This window comes from Haliotis asinina, chromosome 10 (genome assembly GCF_037392515.1).
Source record: "Haliotis asinina isolate JCU_RB_2024 chromosome 10, JCU_Hal_asi_v2, whole genome shotgun sequence".
In the NCBI taxonomy this organism is placed as follows: Eukaryota; Metazoa; Mollusca; class Gastropoda; order Lepetellida; family Haliotidae; genus Haliotis; species Haliotis asinina.
This window is the reverse complement of record NC_090289.1, coordinates 51,282,775-51,303,617: the sequence shown is the minus strand read 5'-3', so window position 1 is coordinate 51,303,617 and position 20,843 is coordinate 51,282,775. Positions and strand designations below refer to the sequence as shown.

General features: G+C 42.5%; 1 protein-coding gene across 1 annotated transcript; it reads left to right on the top strand.

Moving 5' to 3' along the window:
- Positions 1 to 6: 6 nt before the first annotated feature.
- Positions 7 to 20,264, top strand: LOC137297814 (speckle targeted PIP5K1A-regulated poly(A) polymerase-like). Its single transcript, XM_067829766.1, has 11 exons — positions 7 to 80; positions 1,537 to 1,605; positions 3,520 to 3,710; positions 4,425 to 4,676; positions 4,943 to 5,057; positions 10,086 to 10,207; positions 10,763 to 11,004; positions 11,201 to 11,430; positions 12,177 to 12,266; positions 12,529 to 12,665; positions 17,857 to 20,264. The coding sequence occupies exons 2-11, from the start codon at positions 1,563 to 1,565 to the stop codon at positions 18,772 to 18,774; spliced, it is 2,340 nt and encodes a 779-aa protein (XP_067685867.1). The 5' UTR covers positions 7 to 80; positions 1,537 to 1,562; the 3' UTR covers positions 18,775 to 20,264.
- Positions 20,265 to 20,843: the final 579 nt, after the last annotated feature.

Below are 20,843 nucleotides of genomic sequence, written 5' to 3'. Positions count from 1 at the left end.
AGCTTATTTGAAAGGGACATAACTCCGACGCGTAGCTGAGACACTTTCCGCATTTCCGACTCTGTTCTTCTCATGTGATCGTAAGTTTTTTCATATGGTATGTTTCACAGATTGAAAACGCATACATAGTACACTTTGGCACAACAGAGTTAGGGTCGGAGCGCTAATTAATCTAAAAAAGTGCGCCTGGAAAAGTGCAGTACTCCCGGTTAAAAATGTTCATATTGTATCTGTTGTTATTGTCTTTTTGAATCATTATAAATGTATTTATTTGCGGAAAGAGTTCTGCCCGTACACTCTCTTTTTACATAGTAAATTTGTTCCCTCCCCGATGTGTTATTCCAACACTGAAATAAGTTCACTGAATGTTTTTTTATGCCTGTTGTACTTTATTGAATGTATATTTTTCAGTGAGGTATTCATGACAGTTTGTAATTTTTGGCTTTTGATGGGGGTGGGGGCTACTGGCGGAACTCTAAGCTTGTTTGCTAGTTTGGATGATACATAACCAAACCTGTAAATACAGTTATAGCAGGAATGGGTAAACCGCTATATACTGAATTCATCAATGCTGTAGTTTACCATGAATACACAATACCATTTACAAAGTGATCAAATGAAACATTTGTTAATGTTGCGCTTGGGATTAAGCACACTTTGTCAGTATTAAGGCTGAAGGAGTTGTTGTCAGCAAAGGCATTACCAATGTGTACCCCAGAAACCTTTCTGTTTACAGTAATGTACCCTGAACAAAATCAAATACAGTAACGTACCCAGTACCATAGACACAACCAAAAACCAAACCAGATGTAGTTGTTCCTGTTCATCCTTACTTTATGTATTGTGCTTTTTTACCTCGGCCTTGCTGGTTTTTGCTTCTCAGATCCAACATGACGCTTATCTTTAGCGTTAGATATGCTAAAATGAGGATAGGTTAACCCCATCTCTAATCTGTTTTTCAATCCTCTTTCTGAAAAGTAGGTATCGCTCAGCCATCTTGAGGGTTGTGTGACCTTTTCAGATGAAACATCTCCTTTGGGGGTGGGTGGGGTCATTTGTCAGTCAAACATCCCTGTACAATCCTAAGCTCTAGGTAGATTTGTATCATCCTTAGAGTTATTGTGCACCACTCTGCTTCTCTCCTGCAACAAGCTGTCAAGTTGACAGTATAGAGTATCTCTTAGTCTCCTAAACAGTGTTTCCAACTGTCCTGGGATAGCCAGTTGTGAGTACAATGGCTCATCACACTTAGGATCAGCGTTCTTTTGCCCATGTGGGTACAACTCATTAAAGGTCTCATGCAACGTAAAACACAACTTTGCATATTCTTAGTTACTTCTTAGATTTAAGACTGCATGACAAGAAAATAATTATATATTGTTGTATGCTGTTTGTGTGCTTCTAAAATGACAAAACATTTTACCATAAGGAAGGTAGTTTACTTTTTCAATATGTTAATAACAAATATGCCCCTAAAATTTATCTCATAAGCTGATCATTATGATAATAGGTGATCACCTTGTTTCTTTGTTTCAGATTATATATTTGTGAAGCCAAGAAACATGGTGCTTCAGTGTGAATTCTGTATGGTTACTGTTCCTTCAGGTAGGTCAGAGAGTTTTGCAGGATTACCACATTTTGCAGGACTACCACATTTTGCAGGACTACCACGTCTTGCAGGATTTCCATGTTTTGCAGGATTACTGTGTTTTGCAGGATTTCCATGTTTTGCAGGATTACCATAGTAACAGCTGTGTGATCATGGTGATAAACCTGGAAAGAAGGAAGAAACATTTACCAAGATTTACAGGACCATTTGCACCGATAATGATGGTTAACAAACAGTAATAAACATATGCTACATTAGTACTGCTGCTTCTAATGGTTTAGTTTGGCTTATTGACATAGTCAATTTCTTCACAGTCTGTGAACCAAAATTTACAAGGTATTTCACAGGTCCTTACTGTGGTAACAGATTTGAAGCATGACTGGGACAGTACACATACATTTTGGATAAGGAAATCAACAGATTATATAAGTAACTGTCAGCTGTGGGCAATACATGGAAAGCGGAGCTCCAGATCAAATTTAGCTCATGTGGGTACTACTGTAGCCATTGTATTTTTTTTTATAGTGGCTAATATGATTATGAAGGTAGTGTGTATATTCATTTTCTCTTACCCACTGCTTTCAACATGTTCAAACATGTCAGTATTTCAGTGATGTTACTCACCTATGTATATGTCATTGAGTAAGTTTACTAAGCAGGTATGTACTATCTTATGTCATACTAATCAGAACTAACTTAAATATAATATAATTAAATTTTTATTGTGTTCATTAAAATTCTGGCAATCTGATTGGTTAACTGGGAACATTTCTTTTGATTTCATTTCCCAATGAATCTGAAAAAGTAAGCCACGCCCACCGAACCGGGCTACTTTCAGACCTGAGGAATGTCGGGGAATACCTTTACACAGCGAGGAAATTCCCTTGCACTCGGGTACCTCGAACTTTGAGTAAACATTGAAGTGATACATTATGGTTAACATAAACAAACAACTCAAGATTATCCGTGAACGTTAATAATGTTGCAACGCCTCGACAAGAGCATGCGCACGTTGGAACATCAGTTCATGGCATCGCAATCCCAGTCACATCACAGCCTCTTTCTACTTAAGCAAATACTACAATCTCAGTTCCACTAACTTCATATCATCGGGCTTCATTTCCATTTCTCACTTTTCAAACTGTCTCTTTCAGTTCGCAGGTAGTAATTCAAACGTTTGAACTTGAAACTTTGCCGAAACAGGGACGCGTCACGTTGAGTTGTTCCACTCTGATTCGCCGACCGATGTTAGCTTGGTTGATTGACAGCTGTTTGGGGGGTGCTCTATGCTGATTGGCTAATGGTTTGGTAGGCGTGTCATTTTATGTAAATGAGTCACCTGAGTCATGTCACGCCATTACCGAATTCTTACACCGAAAATGTTAATCAGTGGTAACAAAGATATCTGTTTCGATGAATTTGATTATGTTTAAAGAAAATATTGTTAACAGGGTATAGTATTTGTTGCTGAATTTAATTATAAGGATTGACTTTGTATTTATTTCGTTGCATTGAAGTATGAAACTAAAAAGCAATGTGCAAACTTTTGTAAGAATCCGCTATGCGGATTCATACAGTTTGCACATTGGTTTTTAGTTTCATACTTCAATGCAACGAAAGAAATACACAGTCAATCCTTAAGGAAATGATTTCATAAAAACATCTCTCATCCAGTTCTAACAGTACAACTTGATAGAAATCAAAGTCTTTTTCATTATGCAAACAATTGTCATAAATATATTCCATATGCATAAGTTATAAATGTTTGCGTATCGTACGTAATTGGTATGCAACACTAACTTTTCAATTATTGGAAATTTTGTATGCATTGTTTACCGACATATACAGTTTATCTGGGCCTCTGTAACTGTTGGAAATACATGCAAATGAATGACTGTGTCTCTATGTAGAGGAGGCTATGAAGGACCATTTGAAGGGGAAGCGCCACATGCGTGTGATTGAGGACTGCAAACAGCGTCAGAAACGAGCCAGACTCACTGTCTTTACAAAGGGATTCAGTGATGAAACCACTGAGGATGAACTCAGAACATATTTCTCAAAGTTTGGCAAGGTGGAGAAAATATTCATGGAGTACAAGAGGGTGAGCAGATTTTTCAGATTTGTTGAACAATGTTTCATGTAAAGGCAATTATTGCCAACCTGAAGAAACAGCCTTTAAACCCAATATCATCCTTGATCATCCATTCGATTGAGTTCTGAATATGATGTCTTCATGTCCAAGTAAGGTAGATGATTTCTTTCAGTCACCTGCTTGTCTGGTCTGGAGGATTTGTCTATTTGCATGATAACTGATAATATTTGGGAGTCATGAGTATCAACAGATATAACACACCTTTTGAGCACAGATTCTAGCCATGAATTGCATAGAAACACTAACACTGTGGACTTCAAAGCCTTAGCAAAAGAGCATATGCCTATGGAGTCATCTACCCGTGAGGCTGATTGTTAGGCTAACACATTTGTCAGTAAAAATTCTGAGATAAGAATAAAAACATCATTATTATCGTAGCAATAAAGAATATTGTTAACTGTGACAAAACTCTATAGATCCCAAAATGGCTTTTGATATGAACATATTACAACATGTGCGGTTATTTGGTGACTAGTGTCTAAAATGGCAGACTTTTTTGCATTACAGTTTTAAAGTGACATTTCCCATTTGTCTGTAAAAGAAAGGCCTTTTCAAATCTTAGCTTTGTCCCTGCAGCCTGCATGACTGCATCAAGGAAATTCCTCTCAACCTTCTAGAAAGAAGTCGTCATTGTGTTCAAACCCTCTCATGTTGTTCCTGCAGGGTCTGTTTGCCATGGTTGAGTATGCTGAGGAGGAGTCCGTTGCAGCAGCCATTTCCCACTCTGACCATGAGCTCAAAGGGTGCAAGATAATTGTGAATCCACGGAAGGTTAATCAGAGTCCTCGCTGGGTGCTGAAAGAGAGAAAGATGAAAGCCAGACAGAATGCCAGGGCGAAGGCTGCCAAGGAGAACATGAAGGCCATTGCTGTCAACAAAGAGGAGTTGCTGCTGAAACTCAAAAGTGCTGAATCAGTAAGATTGCTTGACCTGTATTCCCTACATACTGAATCAGGTATTCCATTGGTAGCTCAACAATGTTGATTTGTTCAGTTTGATTAGAGGACTTAACTAATGTCTCAACAGTTCTGAATTGGTATATTTGGCCAGACAGCATTGCAAGGGGCTTAACAGCAATGAATTGTTGAGTCCTTTGTCAATTGTTGAGTATTTCACTAAGTCAGCCTATACTTTCCTATGTTCTGTAACGTGTGGTACATGTGACTGCCATGTTTCTGTAGATTGTGGACCAGATGCGAGTGTTGGCAGACTTTGTCCGTATGACAGATGAGGAGATCACACAGAAGCAAGGCATCTGTGACATACTCAGTGCAGCTCTCATGAAGTTCTTTCCAGGTAAATCATGCAGTCTTACCTTGTGTTAACTATAATTATAGATAATAAAATATAACCCATTTTTAACTTACCATACCATAATGCATAGGGCATTACCTCAAGCATTGCTTAAAGAGATCAGAGAGTTGTTGACACACCATTCTACCGAATGGCTACCTGATGTATTGATGAGTGTATAAGAATGGAAGTGACAACATCTCCCTACCCGCGCAAGCGTGCACAACCCCAAAACTTCACTTTTACTTCAAGCGTCTTACGTGTCAGACATGTTTTTTTGATTGTGCTATTATGCTGCCTGCTTTTGCATTAAAGTTATATTTTGTTCTGCTAGGTATGGTTCTCTACCTTTTTCACTTAATTGTGTGGTGAAGATTACAGTAATTTTTTCTTCACTTACCTGGCTACCTTGTGTTTTTCGACTCGTGGCAATGTGTGTTTGTTTGCATGTTGCTTGTCCATTTTTTCCCGGCACCTGATGGTAAATCTTGTACACTAGTATGTCTTCTTCTTCTGAGGTGCAGAAACTCTTGAGAACTTTATTGCGACTGAGCGCTGATGCAGCACCATCGCTGGCGTTGCTCCCTACTCTGCCATCTAGTCTTCCTAGGCCAACGCCAACGCCTGTGGCTGTGCCTTTGGACTCTGTTTTCTACAGTAGCAATGCAGGCGCCTGCTCTGACGCCAACACCATCGTCACCTCCATCCACTGCTCCATTGCCAGTGCCTCCACCTACGCCGGCTCCTATGGAGTCTGATAGGATTCCCAAGCGTACACCTGCTGCTACACTCTCTAGAGAAGAGGTTTTGTAACAGGAGCTTTTGGAAGAGCATGCTAGGTGCTTAGAGGTTGAATGTTCACGGCGCTGAAGACGATCTCGCTCCACTAGTCTCGCCATCTGCGTCATTGTTGTCGGCGTTGCTCACGATCTAGATCTTTTTCTCCCAGTCGATTGTCAGACGAAGATAGACGTTCCAGATCAACAGCTCACTCCAAACGCATACAGCGTTCCCACTCCCGGACACTGTCATCCTGCCGTTCGCCGCGCTGTCCCATATCACGCTCCCCTGATATTCGTCATGGCTCAGGTATTGAGTCTTGGACTTCGTCTTCGGCCACTGGCCATTGATGCGAGAGTCATACAGTCTCATGGAATGACACTGAAGAGAGGTTCTTCTTGCCTGATTATAACAAGGATGCGCTTGCGGACCTGGAGCTACCTACCTTCGTCTGCTATTTAGGATTGGATTGCCGACAAGCTTCTGGATTATCCCTCCAGGACATGACACCAAGATGTTAGACATCAACTTGGAGTTAAAGCACATGCTTAAACCTATCTCAGCCTTAGCCTCAGCTATGTCTGCAGCTGTCTGGGACCTCACCAAAGACAACGCTTCTAGGATGGACCATCTGTCGCATTTGTTCCAGTGGCAGGGAAAAGTTTTACATGATTTGTTAGCACATCTGAGAGCAGCGTCAGCAATGACCATTGCATTTTGGTGTTCAGGCTTTCTCGACCCCTGTTCTTGGCATGAAGAATTCAAGCGCAAGTTGTTTAGGGCTCCTTTTGAGTCTAGGTTTCTCTTTGACGATTTGATGCCTGAGGTTTACAGACAGCATGCCGAGTTGACTAATACAGAAGTTTCGCTGTAGAGGACGAGGGAAGCATCGCTACATCCCTAGTTGCGAATCACTTCACTCAGTGTTTGGCAGAGGAAGTGGCAGTCGTCCCGATTCGACCCACTCCTGTAGGCGAGAGGCAAGGGATCCCCTGGAGAAACTGGAATTTTCTAGGGGATCCTTTCATTACCAACATACTTCGGACCGACTACAAGCTCCCCATTGCTGTGTTGCTGCCTCTGACGACGCCTCAGTCACGTGAATACTCTCCAGCCCAACATGTGCTCTTAGCCAACAGCATTCAGACTTTACTTGACAAGAATGCTCTAGAGATAGTGCTAGACCCCCATCAGTCCCCAGGGTTCTACTCACCCATCTTCCTCCTGCCCAAGAATGATTCTGGGAAAATGAGAATGATCCACAACTTTCAACAGCCTATACTTTCAGGACCCACCGCACTTCCACATGGTTTCCTTTGGACAACTTCGTGTTCCAGTTTTTCGGCCACATAGGAAGTTCCGGTGCTTTGTGTTCAACAACTGCCATTACCAATGGAAGGTACTCCCGTTTGGCAATTCTACGGCCCTGTGGCTGTTCACCCACATTACAACGCCCATCACCTGGTTTCTTCATCTCCGGAAGGTGGATTTCGACCCATCTATAAATGACTGTCTCCTCAATCATGTTGATCCTCAGTGGCTACACAAACAGTTGGTGTTTGCCGCCCATCTCCTAGAGCACCTGGGGTGGATTGTCAATATCGAATAATCTCGGGAGTTGACTGACGTTCATCGATGGCCTTTTCATGACACATTCCAACCTTGTCAGAATCCCACCGGCTTGATGGGAAAAGATAGCTGTTTTCACTGATTACGGACTTTCTCAACCAGTGACCCTTCTCACAACTGCTTCAGGACTTGACACTAAGAGGTCGTCTGATGCTCCGACCATTGCAATGTTTTCTCCTCCCTCATATTCGGGCCGCCGATCTATATGTCACATTTTCTCTGCCAGCCCATCTTCACCAATATCTTTGTTGGTGGACCCAAGAGTCAAACATTTGCATCGACGTCTCCTTGACAGACTTCACTCATGACCACAAACATTTTGTCGACGCTTCCCTTCACGGTTGGGGCACTCAACTCAACAGTCACACTGCCTCGGGGCTGTGGTCCGACGCCGAATGTGGGTGGCACATCAACAGTCTGGAATTTCAAGCGATGGTTCTCGCTGTTCAGCATTGGATGGCTCAACTGCAGAACATGTGCCTTCTTATAGCGCCCGACATCTCCACGGCAGATGGCAGATGCCCTCTCCAGACCAGGCAGACCATCGCTGACAGAGTGGATGCTGCCCCCAGAAGCTTTTTGCCTACTGGACCCATGAAGGGCCCAGGGTAGAATAGGCCTTCAGCAACCCATGCATGCCACAAAAGGCGACTATGCTTGTTGTAAGAGGCGACTAACGGGATTGGGTGGTCAGACTCGCTGACTTGGTTGGCACATGTCATCGGTTCCCAATTACGCAGATCGATGCTCATGCTGTTGATCACTGGATTGTCTGGTCCAGACTCGATTAATTACAGACCGCTGTCATATAACTGGAATATTGCTGAGTGCGACATAAAACTAAACTCACTCACTCACTACTTTTCACCTACTGTGTCAACAACACGGCCAGCCGTTCATCGACCTGTTTGCAACACGTCTTCCCCAGTACGTGTCTCCCGTCAGCTTCCCCTGTACATGTCTACCATACCAGACCCACAGGCCTGGGCAATCAACGCCATGTTCCTGCCATGGGATGGGCTGTACGCTTATGCGTTCCCTCCACCAGTCCTTCTACGATCGGTAGTGGCCAAGATCAAACAGACCCGGCAGATTCATCTGCTTTTGGTCGCACCCTGGTGGCCGGCCAGACTTTGGTTCCCCGACTTGTGCCACCTCGCCAACGGAAACCCATTACCACTACCAGATTGGCTTAATCTACTTCATCATCTGCACAGTCATCTTCCGCATCGCGATCCGGTGAGGCTTCATCTACACGTTTGGACCATCTGCAGAAAGCCTTGAGAGCAAAGGGTTACTCTACCCGAGTGGCAAAGGTTATTGCTCTTGCGCACTGGGTCACTACTAGATCTCTTTATGATAACAAGTGGACACTTCTGAGAAGTTTTGTACGCTCCGGGACCAGAAACAACCAGACAGATTATTCTCTATCCCTTCGCTGTCATCCATTTTAGACCCTCAGGACTCTGACGAGCTACTTCTTTGTCCAGTGTGGGCATTGAAGTTGTACATCTCCAGGTCATCATCGAGAAGACAGACCCATAAAAGACTTTACATCCCATTTTCTTCATCAATGAAAGGAGAGGTGTCTAGGAATACTGTGGCTTTATGGTTACGTGCGACTCAGCATCAGCCAGCAACCCGCATGAGATTCGGGCCTTAGCGTCCACCTGTCTTTTCACAGAAACTGCTCTGTACCGACGATTATGGAGGGATGTTTCTGGCAGTCCTTCACTGAGTTTGCAAGCCACTACCTTCATGATGTAGCAGTTGAAGATGTTGGGTGTTTTGGTCCGTTGGTGGTCCCCCAACAGCTCACCCGACCTTCCACCCATTAGGTAATTTTAATTATTTTCTTACCTTGGAAGCACATGATCTGGTGAATTTTGTTTATCTTCTGGTCTCTTTTGGAGTTTGTTTTTTCCTGAGGATTACTATCTGTCTATTGTTCCTGTTACCCAGTTCTCCAAGCTTCAGCTAGTTTCCTCGGTCTTTGTTTCTTCAGACACATTTGGTTTTCCTCTCTGGTTGGTCCTCCGAAGCCCGACACCACCAACCTTTCTGTCGAATTCATACGCATAAGCCCTGTGGTAAGGTAAGTTAAACATTTATTAAAATCTAAATATTTTAGATATTTAATTACTTACCTCACCATAGGGAGATTATGCCCACCCAATGCTGGATGTTTTTCTTCTTCTTCGGACCTATTTCTTTTCAGTAAAAGTGAAGTTTTTGGATTGTTTGCGCTTGCGCGGATAGAGAGATCTCGTGACTTCCATTCCTATACACTTGTTGATACATGAGGTAGCCATTTGGTAGAATGGCATATCAACGACTGTGATCTCTTTTGGGTGATGCTTGAGGTAATATGCATAAGCCCTATGGTAAGGTAAGTATTTGAATATCTAAAATATTTAGATTTTAATCATTTTCAAAATGGGACAGAAATACTAAGAAACACAGCTGACTCAGTGTCAGAGTGTATATCATAGTGTCAGTGTATATCATAGTGGTAGAGTGTATATCATAGTGTCAGAGAGTATATCATAGTGGGAGAATGTGTATATCATGTCATGAATCCTTGACTCCCCTGCTGTATTGAGATGCTATTTATTCCTTCAGCCTGTTCTGTGCATCAGTTTGGTTCCTCAGTGAATGGGTTTGGAGTAAAGGGCTGTGATGTGGACATATACCTGGATTTCCATGATGAGGGAGAAGAGGACATTGATCTCCCCGTGGTCCAGGTAACTAAATTTGCTGTAACAGTGATGTAATTCTGTCTAATTGAAGGCTGCTAGCTGCTGACCATTGTTGTCATATCAACCAACCAATTCATCATCCTGAAGCAGTATGACAGTTGATGGTTTGCAGGATGCTGTGGAGAGTTGTTTTCCTTTACTGTGCCAGCATTCTATGATAATGGTTTTAAAACTTAATTTGTTAGGTTTCTGTTACTTGTGTGTTTTGCAAGTGTGATTTTTGCCCATAACTACATCAACAACAGCAATATTATAGTCATAGTGCTGTGCAAATAATTAAGTCTGGACCAGACAATCCTGTGATCAACATCATGGATTTGATCTACTCAATTGTAATACAGTGACATGTATCAGCAAGTCAGCGAGTGAGACCACCCAATCCCATTAGTCACCTCTTAACAGCAAGCATGGGTTACTGAAGGCCATATTTCTAACGTGGATCTTCACTATTCTCATCAGTTTGGGATTCCTTCCTACATTTGCCTGACACATTCTGCTATTGCTGAAGATTGTCAGAGCTTGTCCCCCTTGTTTCACCAGGATCCTGTGAAGCTGCCATACCACCGAGACATCCAGTCTCTGAAGAGGACAGAGGGCCCTCTGACCTCTGCCGACCTCCAGGAGATGACAGCCTATGACAAAATAAGACTGGTGTCCCGCATCCTGGTGGATCATGCCCCTGGCTGCAACAACATCATCGTCATCCCCAGTGCCCGGTGTCCTCTGATCAAGTTCACTCATGAACCTTCTGGCATCAAGTGTGACCTCTCCATCAACAACAAGTAAGTCCTCCACCTAGATTTATTCATTTCAGACAAGGTTGCACATGGTTTAAACAGCATTTGTATGCTTGCTTTTTTTTCTTGATTGTATCTCTTAGTATCACTCCACAGAATGCACATACATGAAGAGCTGTGTATGACATCGTATCAACACTTGACACCACTTAAACAGTTCATACCTCACTTCTACCCACAGACTGGCTTTGCAGAACACACGTCTGCTGCAGCTGTGTAGCAGAATTGACGAGCGTGTGGGTTTGCTGGTCTACACTGTCCGTTACTGGTCCAAGGTCAAGGAGATTGCGGGAAACATCAACTCAGGACCACGTCTATCAAACTACGCTCTTACATTTCTTGTGGTTCAGTACCTTCAGAATCTTGCCACTCCGATATTGCCCACCATCAGTAGACTGGGGGAACTGGCAGGTAAATAATATCAGATACCATCAGAGAAGTCAACATGTCCCTGTGTATGAATGTAAATATGGAAGTCAGGGGTCCTTGTCATGAACCAAATAACGCAGGACACCTCTTTGTTTCATGCAGTGTCACTTTGGACTTCTCTATCATGTTTACATTTCAGGTAGTTTAGGCTCATAGCTCCATTTTATACTACCCATTAATATTTTACACTCACTTGCATAGAAGACATAGCCACGTATTTCAGGCAACTGTTCTAAACAAGATTTTGCAAAATATTCCGTACTATTTAAAAGTACAGTTTGCACATGAACTGATGTATTGAAACAAAACATTCATAACATTGAAAAGATTATTGGCATGAGATCAAAAATGGTGGAACTGCATGAAAATGTGTGAATTCTTAGCAAAACTTAACACCAAAACACAGCAATTCACATGTACAATATTTTCTGCCGTTAGATACATGATCCTCATACAGTTCGTCTGCATAACATTTGCAGCTGGCTCCTCCAAGTTAGTGGAGAAATTCATCTTCAGTGTAGCCATAAGTATTCACACAACATATTGTGAGTGCTTGAACTGAGTGTAATCTTTTGATGAGTAGTGTACAAGCGGTAGTACTAAGGCTACCATAATGAAAACACTTAAACAGTGGCTTTTTATCGTCAAAAATGTCTGTGTCAAGTTGGGCATCATCTAACTGGAAATCTGACATATCCAACCTCAAAACTTTCTGCTTTGTGAACCAGGCAAGAAGAAGGTGATAATCGATGGCTGGGACTGTTCCTACCTAGATGAGCCAGAAGCCTTCACATCATCATCCAACATGCAGTCCGAAGGTGAGTGTCAGATGGAACTGAACAACTTGAATGTTTCAGGTCTTAAGTATTATCTTGACCAGTAACATACAAGACACAAATGAATTGGCTGTTGTAGTTGCCCTATATGAATTAAGTTGAAATTTCATTGTTGAAATAGCTTGTAAAGATTCCTGTAGTACAGAGGAAGGACAATGTGCTTGTGATGTTTATTGGTGTTCATTGGTATTGGATCAAACATACTGCAAATAAGGTACGACACCTGCCTGTGTTTGATTTCCAGAGGACCTGCTGAAGGGCTTCTTTGATTACTATGCCAAACTGGACTTCAGCACAGTTGTCTTACAAACGCGCACTGGTCACATCCTCCCTGTGCAGCAGATGCTGGAACAGCCCAGCACAGAATCACAGACATTCAAGGTACATTGTCAAAGTGAACTGTGCACTGAATTTGAGATTCTTTTTCAGAGGATGTCCAAATGTTGTGTGATTTTTAATGGACATAAAAAATGGATATATGTAACCTAAGAACTTCCTTCAAAGAATTCGTAACCTGTACAGGTTTGTATAAATGTTATTGTCAAAATGGCTGCATGATGTTTTGATTGAGAAATCAAATAATCTGCACTACTGCAAAAGTTTTGAGTTGGCTATGTGTCATTTATGTTTCCTTGTCCTGACTCATGATTATTATGCTATCTCCTTCCTCTGTGGGAAGATAGTGGAACACTTGAAATCTCTTTGAAGTTCCCTTCTTTTGAAGCAGACGCACAATCACAGTCACTGACAGGAGGCCTCCCTGTTTTTTCGCCAATATTGGTCACATGATCTGCTATGGTTGTCACTCTCTCCTTCATCACCTGATGAGATGGTTGGAGGCAACCTGATATGGCGATGGTTTTTATCAACTGAGATTGTGTTCTTAGTTGATAAGATCAAGCTCCTGGTGCAAGCTATGCCTGTAAGCAGTTGACCTTCATATATTATGTCCTTCATGCACAATCATTTGTTATTACACTGTTTGCTGTGAACTTTGTAAGAATTTTTCTGATACAGAATTTAGTTTGTATTTATACACTGTTCAGAAACGTGGTAAGGACAAACTATGTAGGCTGTCTCAAGTCATGGCTGGTGATTCGGTTGCAGGGTTGTGATAGCAAGGAGACATAGTCCAAGTTCCAGAACAGGCCGTCTTCAGAATTGATGTTATCTCAGCTTAAGAAGTTAGTCATCTGGGTCCTCCAAGTCTTCAACTACTAAATCATCACTGAAACCATTGACCTGCTGTTCTACAAAGTCCATCAGCAGTGACATCATCCCACTTGATGAGCTGGATATTTATGATGAGCCTCCACTACTACTCCCTGAGGTACAGAGTATCAGCAAGTCAGCTCATTATTCAGCGACTGCTAAAGCTTCATCAACTGCATCTGTACCAATGCTTCAGTCTTCAGAGACCTGTCTTCAACGCTGGTATCCACAGCATCTACACTCAACATGTTGGACTGCTAATCTACAGTTGCTTCATGCACTGCAGCTTTTTGGCACCGGCCTCTTTCTGCACCAGTTCACCACTCACATGATGAACATTATGGAGCATTGGTTTGAAGAAAAGAAGAACGGAAATGTCAGTCATCGTCTACAACAGTTGCCCAGCGTGACGGTTTGGCAGGTGGTACAGCCCTTTCGGATGAAGGGGATGCCTTGTATGAGCGCTCACATTCACAGAAGTCACACCATCCGCTGTATCATCTTGATGCAGTTTGTACGACACACCCATTGTCAACTCGGCATGTGCATGCACGCACAGCCTCAAGGATACGCAAACTGCATTCCCTGTCATCGCATTGCATTGCTTTGTCATCGAAGGAGTCCAAAGATACAAGATGATCAATGATGACATTGATACTTTGACCTTCCCACCAACTGCACTGATATCTACTGTACCGGACAACTTATCTACAGCCTTACATACAGTGACGATGTACTAGCATCAACACATCCCATCCTTCAGTGCTCAACGATTCCTTTACACCATATGGAGCCCTTTTTGAAAACAGCAGACATGGATGAGAAACTCATCAGCAAAGCATGCCACCTCCTACAAGGTGGAGAATAAATGTCTGGCTCAGCTGGATATGAACACTTGCTCCCTGCCATCAACAAGGCTCTCATCTCTCGGTTCTGCAACTCAGAGACCGAAGAAGATGGGATGACCCTCTCTGCCATCATCACTCAGAAGAAGGATCAGCACTTCATCTCAGAACATCTGGCCTCTTTGTCTGCGAGGTTCAATCTATTTTGTCAACAAGGCTTATTATTAGCATCATCTTGGGGTGACAGCTATATTAAGCCATGGCCACGGGCTCCCTGGTTGGCACCTACGGTTTTGGACACTCTGACCTCTGTCATCAAGCAGACATCACAGCGCTACTCCAACAAATCCAAGTTCTCCGGGATGCAGAGAGTGAGAGTTAAGAATTACAACAGTCCTCTCATCTGCTCATCGCTCATCTGCAGGAAGCGATCTCCTTGGGGAAAGAATGTTCTTCCAGGGACACTAGAGGAGGGAAGTGCTGAAGATCAGGTTCAAAATGACTGGAGTCTTCCACCCCCAGCTGTTCCCATACAACCGTCACAAGTTGGTATGCTACTGGAAGAATTGGGGCATCCTCAACGACGACTACGTCATGAGCATCCTATGAGACAGCTACATGATCCACCTACAGGCATCACCACTGTTCACAAGAGACCCAGCACTCTTTGTTCAACTAGCCAACGCCATATCTCTACGAGAGAAAGGCGCAGTTGAGGAACTACATAAAATCGTCTAGCAGCCGAATTCCACTTCCCCATTTTTCTTGCACCCAGGAAGATACTCCAAAGAAAAGTTTTGGCTCGTGAAAGAATTCAACAAGGATTATCTGCTAAAACCCGAGAATTTCAGAATGATCCATCTACTGCAGCTCCAGTATTTCATAAATCCAGCGGATGCATCAAGCATCGATCTGCAAGATGCCTATCTACACATACCGATAGATCCAGACTCCAGGAAATATCTGCCCTTCCTACTCAACAGTCAGCATTCTCAGTGGAAGGTTCTACTGTTTGGAATATTTTCAGCCGTGTGGCTATTTATATGGGTAAAAGCCCATCATCACCTACTTGCACCATGGTAACACTTTTTACCTGGACGAGTGCATTCAAGCTCATCATGAGACAAGCCAACTGAAACTACCGTTGAATCACATCTTCGTCCCAGAGGATCACTGGATCAAGAATCTGACTAATATAGAACAAGCACTGCTGTCCGTTACCACTATGACAGTGACAGTGTCTTCTTGGTCTGCTCACCTCAGCGCAGGAGTTGACCAGAAGAGGACGACTACAACTACGCCCATTACAACGGTTCCTGATTCCTCACCTCAACATAAGGCCATATCTACAATGGTGGACTCACCGATCTGCACAGGCTCCTATTTGTCAGAGCCAATCTGGAACAGTCATCTCTGTAGGTGCATCGCTTCAAGGAGGGGGAGCCCGTCTAGGTTGCAGCAGGAACCTGGACGAGCAGCACGCACACTATGCATATCACCCACTTGGTGATGAAAACTAATCAACTCAGTATCAGAATGGTCAACAGCATTAAGGAACAAACTACTGCTAGTTCACACTTACAGCACCACAGTAGCGCTCTGCGTAAACAAGCAAGGAACAACATAACGTCACTCACTGCTACAGCTAACTTTTCAACTCTTCGACATTGTGATGACTTGATTCTCTACGTAAAGGCATGCCACATCCCAGGTGCATGCAACGTCATGGTAGATGCTCTATCATGTCCTCTACAGCCATCTCCAACAGAGTGGATGCTACATCAGGAGGCATTTCGACTAGTCGGTCAGACATTGAGATCATCACAAATAGACCTATAGACCCATGAGGTTCAACAAACAGATACCAATGTTTGTATCTCCAGTTCCGAATCTGTATTCATGGGCTACAGACGCTCTCAACATCTCGTTGGAAGGAATGAATGCTTATGCGTTTCTACCTCCAGTCTTTCTACCGACAGTCATCGGAAAGATAAAACAGACAATTTTGCTACAACTTACATATTGGCTCCCAGTGCTCATACAGGAACTAGGACAACCATTGCTAAAACTTGTGGAAGCACCTACTCGTCCATGCGCACAGCAAACAAACTCACGGCAATCTGGCATTGTTCCAACTTCACACATGGATTGTATCAGAGCCTGCTTGAAACATCGAGGATATTCCACTAGAGCAGCAAAGGCACCTTAGCTCTACGCAGATGCTCTGGACTTCAGTCATACATTACTTGACTCCAAACATTGTGAGATTGTACATTTAGGACTCACATGGGGTTTTATTGCGAAAAATCAAATGCCTGGTCAACCAGAGAGACAGTTCCACATCCTGGCATTATCTACAGACCTTGGGCTACATGATACACAGGATTTATCATTATGCCCAGTCAGGGTGTTGGAATTATATCTCCAACAGACTAAAACGAGGAGACGAAAGTTCAAGCACCTATTCATCTCCTTATCTACTGAGGCACCTACAGAAGTATCCCACAACACTATCTCAGTATGGATGAGACCCGTTATACTGAGGGCCTACAAAGCAGCAGGACTTGAACCTCCACGAGCTTCAAATCCACATGGATTGAGAGCCTTGGCATCAACACTTGCCTTGCATGGAAATTACTGGCTAACAACGAAATTGGAAGGTTGGTTTTGGAAATGAACACAGTGTTTGGTAACCTTACCTACAAGACATCACCATAGTGGACATCTCAGGCAATATGGGCCACTTGTTGTTGCAAAGATGCTGAGTTTCAGTTACCCTTTCATCAAGTCACCAAAATGCTGTGTTAATTATGACCTTGTACTCATAATGAAAATACATATACATGTGAAGGCTCACAACTTGTTTTGATAGGAATCTTGACGTAAAGTTGCATTAGTCACTAGCATGATGCTACCTGATCTAAATATCCACACGAACAAGCCAGCAGTTGCTTCACACAAAGAGAAGTCTGATAGGGTGTGGCCCCCCGATTCATGGATGAATATACGAAGAGCAGGTCTAATAGTTGTTATAGCTCACAAAGGGGTGAACAGGGGGAGTATTGACAGCCAACAGAATCCATCGTGGCCTGACCCACCTCTGATTCTGTTGGATTGTGTATTCATAATAAGCATGAGTCAGAATAAGAAAAAATGTGTAATTTTCTGAATAAAATTGATATTTTTTGCTTATCCTGACTTATGAAGTCAAGCCATCACAACCCCCCCATCACATGCACGTAGGATTTCATAGTAAATTATCATATCGGGCTAATATATTTATGGTGAGCGTGATGAGCAGGTCATGTGACCAATATTGGCAGGAAAACAGGGAAGCTTCCTGTGGGGTGTGCGATTGTACTGCCGCTTCAAAAGAAGGGAACTTCAAAAGGGATTTCAAATGTTCCACTATCTTCGCAGAGAAGAAGGAGATACGTATAATAAGCATGAGTCAGGATAAGTCTAAAATATCAATTTTATTCAGAAAATTACTGCTTTTTTTCACTGTGTCTCAGATTGGACCAGTCAGCATCCAGGATCCGTTTGTCCTTGACCACAACATTGGTGGGAATGTAACAGAAAAGATCAAGCAGAAGATTTCTGAGGAGTTCCAGATTGCAGCCAAGAAATGTGAGAAGTGGTTTGACAGAGAGGATGGAGGAGACTTTGGGTTGGTGGACTTGCTTAGTGCGGATGTACCTGCGGAACTGGCGGAGGAGCTGAAGAGACTGCAGGACCTGGATGAGGAGAAGGAGGATGACCACAGCTTCACTGTTTTCTTGAAGGTAGCACAGCTTCCACCTGAAGCCTTTAAGAATCCCCAGACGTCCGACTTCCGACTTAACTGGTGTTTCAGGGTGTGCCTCTTCATTCAGAGAGTCCTCGAGACCATTCTCATGTTCGAGACTGAAGTTCTTGCCCAGACAATATCAGGAGATGTGCCCACAGAAAAAATGGAGGTTGGTTCAGACACAGATAATTCGACGACAACAGTAAACAGTTCTAGTCTTAAAAATTCATCTGAGCAGCCGTCAGGACCTCCATGTGAAGGAGCTGCAGTTAGGACGGGTCCAAACATGGTCTTCCCAGGATCTCCCCAGTCTCCAAGTCTCCACATGGAGCTCATGTGCAGTTCCTGCTGCCGGACCTGGAGCGGACGCAAGACGCTGAGACGTGAAGTTATGGAGGGTGAACTTGATGGGTTGGAGCTTGAGAGGGAGATCTCAGAGAAGATCATAGAGAGCGATGGATTCTCACCGAAATACGTAGTGCAATTCCGCTGTGACATTGACACTGTTGTTAAACCATCTAAGACAGCTGTAATATTAAAACTCGAGCCCACTGACGAGGGAAAAGAGTTCTCTGGTTTCTACCCTTTTTTCAAGACATTCATTCGCAGGTTGGTGGATAAAAATCTGTACGAAACTTGGTAGAGGAGGGTTTTATTGTGGTTATCTTTTCATATATTCCAGGCTTATCATGTTGATGATACTTTTGTAAGCTTGTAATTGTCGTTAAAACTGATGAAATATGAACTTTTGGGCGGTCACTATTTTCGTGGAATTACCTCATTTGTAACATAATTTGCTGTTGTGACATCTTTGAAAAGGCTGATATGGCAGGTAGTATGCTGCAGGAGGTGTATATGGTGACAGAAGTAATGCATGTTTGCTGGATAAGTTGTAGGTAGGATATTAGAATATGATTCAGCTGATTTTGGTTCAGTGGTTTTGAGGCTGAAAAATATTTAGGTTTGTTGATTTTATGATTTGAAACTGATTTTTGAGGTTGTATTCAATGTACAGTTTCATGAATTTTATATTAAAAGGAAGAAATTATTTTCGTTTTTTCTGTTTTACAATGTTGGGATCATTTCCTAAGAATGTCTGATATTTTTGTTCATTGTGGATGCGTCTTTGTTTCTGTTACTGATTTGAAATGATTTTGATTGGCTTGATATTGCGCTGATACAGGTGATGTATTAAAACCTTTACAACTCTCCTGCACAAATAGGTGTTGTCTCCACGCCCAGAACATGGATGTCATGTAATACGCAGAGCTCTGATTGCAGATGATTATATAAAATATTTAGAGCTCTGATCGGTATTATTTGGGAAGGTCTGTTTTCAAAGTGATACTGAATATGACTTTTAATGTTAATGATCAGATGATGTGCAAGAATATGGGCCTCTATTATTTCTTTGACGTCATGAAGATGATTGCTTAGCCCTGAAGGCATGTAGTAAGCTGTATGTTCTGTTTCAAAGACATCTTGCCCAAAAGTAACTCAAGTCGAAACCAATACCCTGACAAGGGGATTCCAGGTCAGAATGGATCCCCAGTACTTCCTACTTACTGGTACAGGCGATTGCAGTAATATCACTGACTGACATGTTGTGTTTTAGTATATTACATGTTGTATTTACTTTCAGGAGGATGTAAAATAGGTGATGTCATTTATTAATGTAGTTTTAACCGCTTATGAAATTTAAAACCTTAAAAGTAGACAGTAAAAATAATGTATTCATATGCTAAATGTTTACAGTATAAACACAGGGATGGCAACAGGAAAATCTCTTTTCATCTGTGTCATCAAATGGGGGAGGGGTCAGATTTAATCAGTTTGAAAAAAACATGGCAGAAATCCATGGAACAGTGAAAATTTGCCATCCCTGTGAACAAAATAAATTTAGTTCATGTTTCTTGTGGCAGGCATCTGCTTCCAATGTCATGTTATGTGTAAACATTGCCATGGTAACATGTGTACATGATCAGTGAAGACCTGAATCCAGGTTAAATACTGACTATGCATGCTTGGACTCGTGTTGGAGCATGTGTGATGTAAGCTATGGATTCAGGGTGAACACATTTGTTGTGTTATTTGTACATAGAAGGTCAGCATTAAACAATGTTACAATGTTTCCACTTGTGTTTTTTTCACTGTGTATTGGTATTGATCCTCATGCTGTTGATCACTGGATTGTCTGGTTCAGACTCGATTACTTATAGACTGCCACCACGTAGCTGGGATGTTGCTGAGTGCGGCTCTTAATAACAAACAATGTGTATTGGTCTCCACTGGAACTTCCCAGTACCTGCCATCGCCACATCTGGAATAGAACCTTAACTGCAAATCCTTTATGCTGCTTGTAACAAGGTGATGAATCATAGAGGAGGAAAAGATATGGTTACTTTGGCAGCCTCCAAATATGGCAGAAATTCATGGAACAGTGAAAATTTGCCATCCCTGTGAACAAAATAAATTTAGTTCATGTTTCTTGTGTCAAAGAAAACTTTCATCACCTTCTCCAACCAACATCTCAGGCCCCCAAATATCAATTGACTAGTTCTTTGGGGGCATGAAAAGTATCAATTGTCTAGTGACTTGAATGATATTGTGTCATTACGGCCCAGTGATTAGGATCAGTGTTGATAGTATCAGTCACTGGTTTGTCTAACACATATGGCCTGACTAGTTGGGCATTGCTGTGATAATCACCAT